General features: G+C 66.9%; 1 protein-coding gene across 1 annotated transcript in view; it reads left to right on the forward strand.

The window, feature by feature from the left end:
* Window positions 1-850: 850 nt before the first annotated feature.
* Camk2n1 (calcium/calmodulin dependent protein kinase II inhibitor 1) overlaps window positions 851-3387 on the forward strand; it is a 3955-nt gene continuing 1418 nt past the window's right edge. The window contains exon 1 of the mRNA XM_031379206.1: window positions 851-2025. Coding sequence (XP_031235066.1) covers window positions 1860-2025 — 166 coding nt within the window. The 5' untranslated portion in view covers window positions 851-1859. The remainder of the gene's footprint in view (window positions 2026-3387) is intronic.

Below are 3387 nucleotides of genomic sequence, written 5' to 3' on the forward strand. Positions count from 1 at the left end.
GACGGCAACCCCCTCCCCTGCTCTCCGGCGGGGTTTGGGATGCTAGGTGAGTTAGGAACCTAAGGGCAAGGATTAGCTTCCTAGTCCGGCCTCTCTCCTGCAGGCTGCTGACCTAGGCCTGGTAACCCCTCTCTGGGGTTAGGCCAGCTCTGCTGAGCAGGTCTGGTCTCCTTGGGGAGAGCAGGTGCTCCAGGCTCAGGCGAAGATAATGAGCGCTCCTCACGCACCTTGCCCCCTTGGAGTTCCCATCTGGCAGACAGAAGCGCCTCCCAGGCCTCTCGGGCTTCCCGGGTCTCCCTCCCAGGATGCAGGAGCACGCTCCTGGTTTTGAGGCCGCAGTATCTCCCCAGAGCTTTATTAAGACTGTTGTTATAAGAGAGGTCCCGGAGGGCAGAGGGCCGCAGGCCTGGGGCGTCTCTAGCGAGTCAGAGGGCGCTAGGCGCCGGGCATCCCGGCAAGCCCAGAGTAATGAGGCTCTCCCCTATCCCGTGGGAGGCGGGGCTGCCCCCTCCTCCCCTCCTCCTTGTCCCGGGGGGAGCCAGGGCCCGGCGCAGAAGGACAAGAAGTGAGAAAAAAGACCTTTCTGGCAGATCCAGTTGGCACGGGGGCAGAGGAATGCCCCGCAGGGTCTAAGTGGGGCATAAGTGTGGTGGGGGAAGGGAGAGGAGTACCCGCGGGTCGCCCAGTGCGCTCCGATCCTTGCCATCTGTAACTGGCCCCCAGGGAGGTCAGCATCCGCGTCCTTCCCGGCCTGAGCGTCCTCGGTCCCCTCCCCTCCCTTCCCGCTGCTTCGGGTTCCCCTCGGGAGTCACAGCCAGCCGAGCCGGCGCGCACAGGCTCCGGGTCGGGTAAACACCGCGCGGGAGGGGCGCGGGCCGTGTGGGGCGGGGCGGGGCGGGGCGCACCGGGGCCCCTCCGCGCGGGCCGGACGAAGGGGACAGGGGGCGGGGGCAGGAAGCCAGCCGCGGTCCGGCGCGGCCCCGTGACGTCGCTTAGCTTCCAGGGATCTCTCCCCGAGGCCCACGGGTCCCCTCCTCCCTCCCTCCTCAGGCTCCTCGCTTTCAGCCTGGGCTGGCATTCTCGCTAGCAGCTCGCAGGCTGCTCCTTCGTCCCTGCCTCCCTCTTTTCCCCTCTCTCCTCCTTCCTTCTCCGACCCTCTATTTTTTCCCTCTTTTCGCTTCTCCGCTCTGTCTCTCCGATCCAAATCTAGTCTCCCCGCTTTTTCTCCCTCCTTCCTCACCCCCCCTCCTCCCGCCGCTCCCCTTGCCTTCTTCTGCCTGTTTTTCTCCCCGTCGCCCTCTCGGTTTCTTCCCTCCCTCCTTCCCTCCCTCCCTCCCTCCGGGTTTCCTCCCCCTGCCCTCCCTCCTCCTCGCTCCCCTCCCCCTCGGCCGCTCGCTGCTTTCCAGTCACCGAGTCGTCGCCGCTGCCGCCGCCCGCACCCGCGGCAGGACCGGTCCGCGCGCTCCCCGGGGTGCGCCCACCTAGGTCCCGCGCCCTCCGGGCTCGCAGGGACGCCCTCCTCCCCGCGCGTCGCGGCCCCGCCCGGCTCGGCCCCCGCCCCGCGCCGGAGAGCGCCGAGGATGTGAGTCCTGCCCGCCGCTGCCGGAGCAGCAGCCACTCGCGCGCGGAGCCCGAGCGCAGCGCAGCTTAGCTGCGGGCGCTCGTTGGGTCGCTCGCGCGGGCTGCGCGCTCCTGCCCCAAGCGGTGTCCCTCCCCGGCCTCTCGCCGGCCCCAGCGCCGCGGCAGCCCCGAGGGCCGTCCCCGGCCGGCCATCCCCGGCCCCAGCGCCGCTGACCCTGTCCTCCGCGGGCGGGGACGCGGGCGGAGGAGGTGCCGCCTCGGAGCCCCCGGACGCGACCATGTCGGAGGTGCTGCCCTACGGCGACGAGAAGCTGAGCCCCTACGGCGACGGCGGCGACGTGGGCCAGATCTTCTCGTGCCGCCTGCAGGACACCAACAACTTCTTCGGCGCCGGGCAGAGCAAGCGGCCGCCCAAGCTGGGCCAGATCGGCCGGAGCAAGCGCGGTGAGTTCCCCGCCCCTTACCCCCTGCGGTGCTGGTGCTGCAGCCTGGCGGGGGCGCAGGGGTCCCCGCGGTAGTGGCGGGGAGAACCATCTGCGGGATCTAGGGACCTCTCCTGCGGCGGAAGCTGGATCGGGCCTCGGGCAAGAGTCCCCGTTTGTCCGGGCCACCAGCGGGGTCACCCGGGGGCGTGGTAGCCTCTACTTGCAGCGGAGGCCCAAAGGTTACACCCGCGTCCTCGACCGCACCAAAGTTTGCTTTTAGATTTCACACCCCTCCCCCTTTTTGCGCAGTGGAGTCGCATCTGCACTCTCTCTGCTCGGCCACCCTGGGGTAAGGGGTCCCGGGCTTCTTAGGGGTCTGCGTGGGGAGCCGAGGGGGAGGGATCTTAACTCCCGCGGGGAAGGCGAGGAGCATTCAGGTCGCACAGGCTTTTTTCACTGTCACTTGCCAGTGGGGAGAAGAGTGGTCTAGCCTGGGATATTGGAGTTGGAGAAGCCCCAGAAAAATCGAGACGCAGGGTGCTGCCGGAAAAGACTGGGGTGCCGAGGTGAAGGGGGAAAGATAGTCGGGGGACCGAGGTGAGCTGAGAGCTACAGCGAGGGAGCTGTAGCGAGCCTGGGACTCAAGTCTAGGGAGGACGCTCAAGCACTGGAACAATGAGGGTGACCGACAGGGAGACCTACGGGTGGGTAGAGCCCCAGAGTCCTGGACAGGTGATCTGATCATCCAGTACCGGGACCGGTGGAGGGACTGAGAGAGGCCGAGTGGAGACTGTGAGGCAGGCGGTAGAGGCAGCCGGAGGCAAAGCCCCAGGCGGCAGCGAAGGGAGGTTCTGCCCTTTGTGGTGGCACGGAGAGCGGAGGGGCGGAGGCCACCCGCCCGGGCACAGAGAAGGGAGCAGGAGAAGGGGACACCCGTGCAGGCCAGGCCTAAACTCTCCAGCCGTTGATCAGCGTGGGGACCTACCCCAGCTTCCCTTCCTGCTTCGGGCTTCTTCGAACCCGGCCTGGGCTACCGCCACCAGTGACCTGAAGACCCCCAGTGTCCCTTCCTCTCTTTAAGAAGCTTAGGGGACTTGTAAATGGTTGCATCGGGCTGCGGTCGATCTGGGATGGCTCCCTCTTGCTCACTCTGTCTTAGAATCCAGCTAGGATGCGGGTTAGGCAGTGGGGCAGTTCAGAACCAGGCAGGGAAGGGAGCCTAGGGCGATGGGGGCTATTCACCCGACAAGGAGCAGCCAGCCTTCCTCCCTCGCCCTCCCCTGCACCCCCCCATAGTGAAGATGGACAAAATATCTGCGACCCCTGGCTAGCCCAAGCTCTCTCACCTTTCTCTCCCCCTCCCTCTTTTTTTTTTTTTTTT

This window comes from Mastomys coucha, unplaced genomic scaffold, assembly GCF_008632895.1.
Source record: "Mastomys coucha isolate ucsf_1 unplaced genomic scaffold, UCSF_Mcou_1 pScaffold18, whole genome shotgun sequence".
Taxonomy (NCBI): Eukaryota; Metazoa; Chordata; class Mammalia; order Rodentia; family Muridae; genus Mastomys; species Mastomys coucha.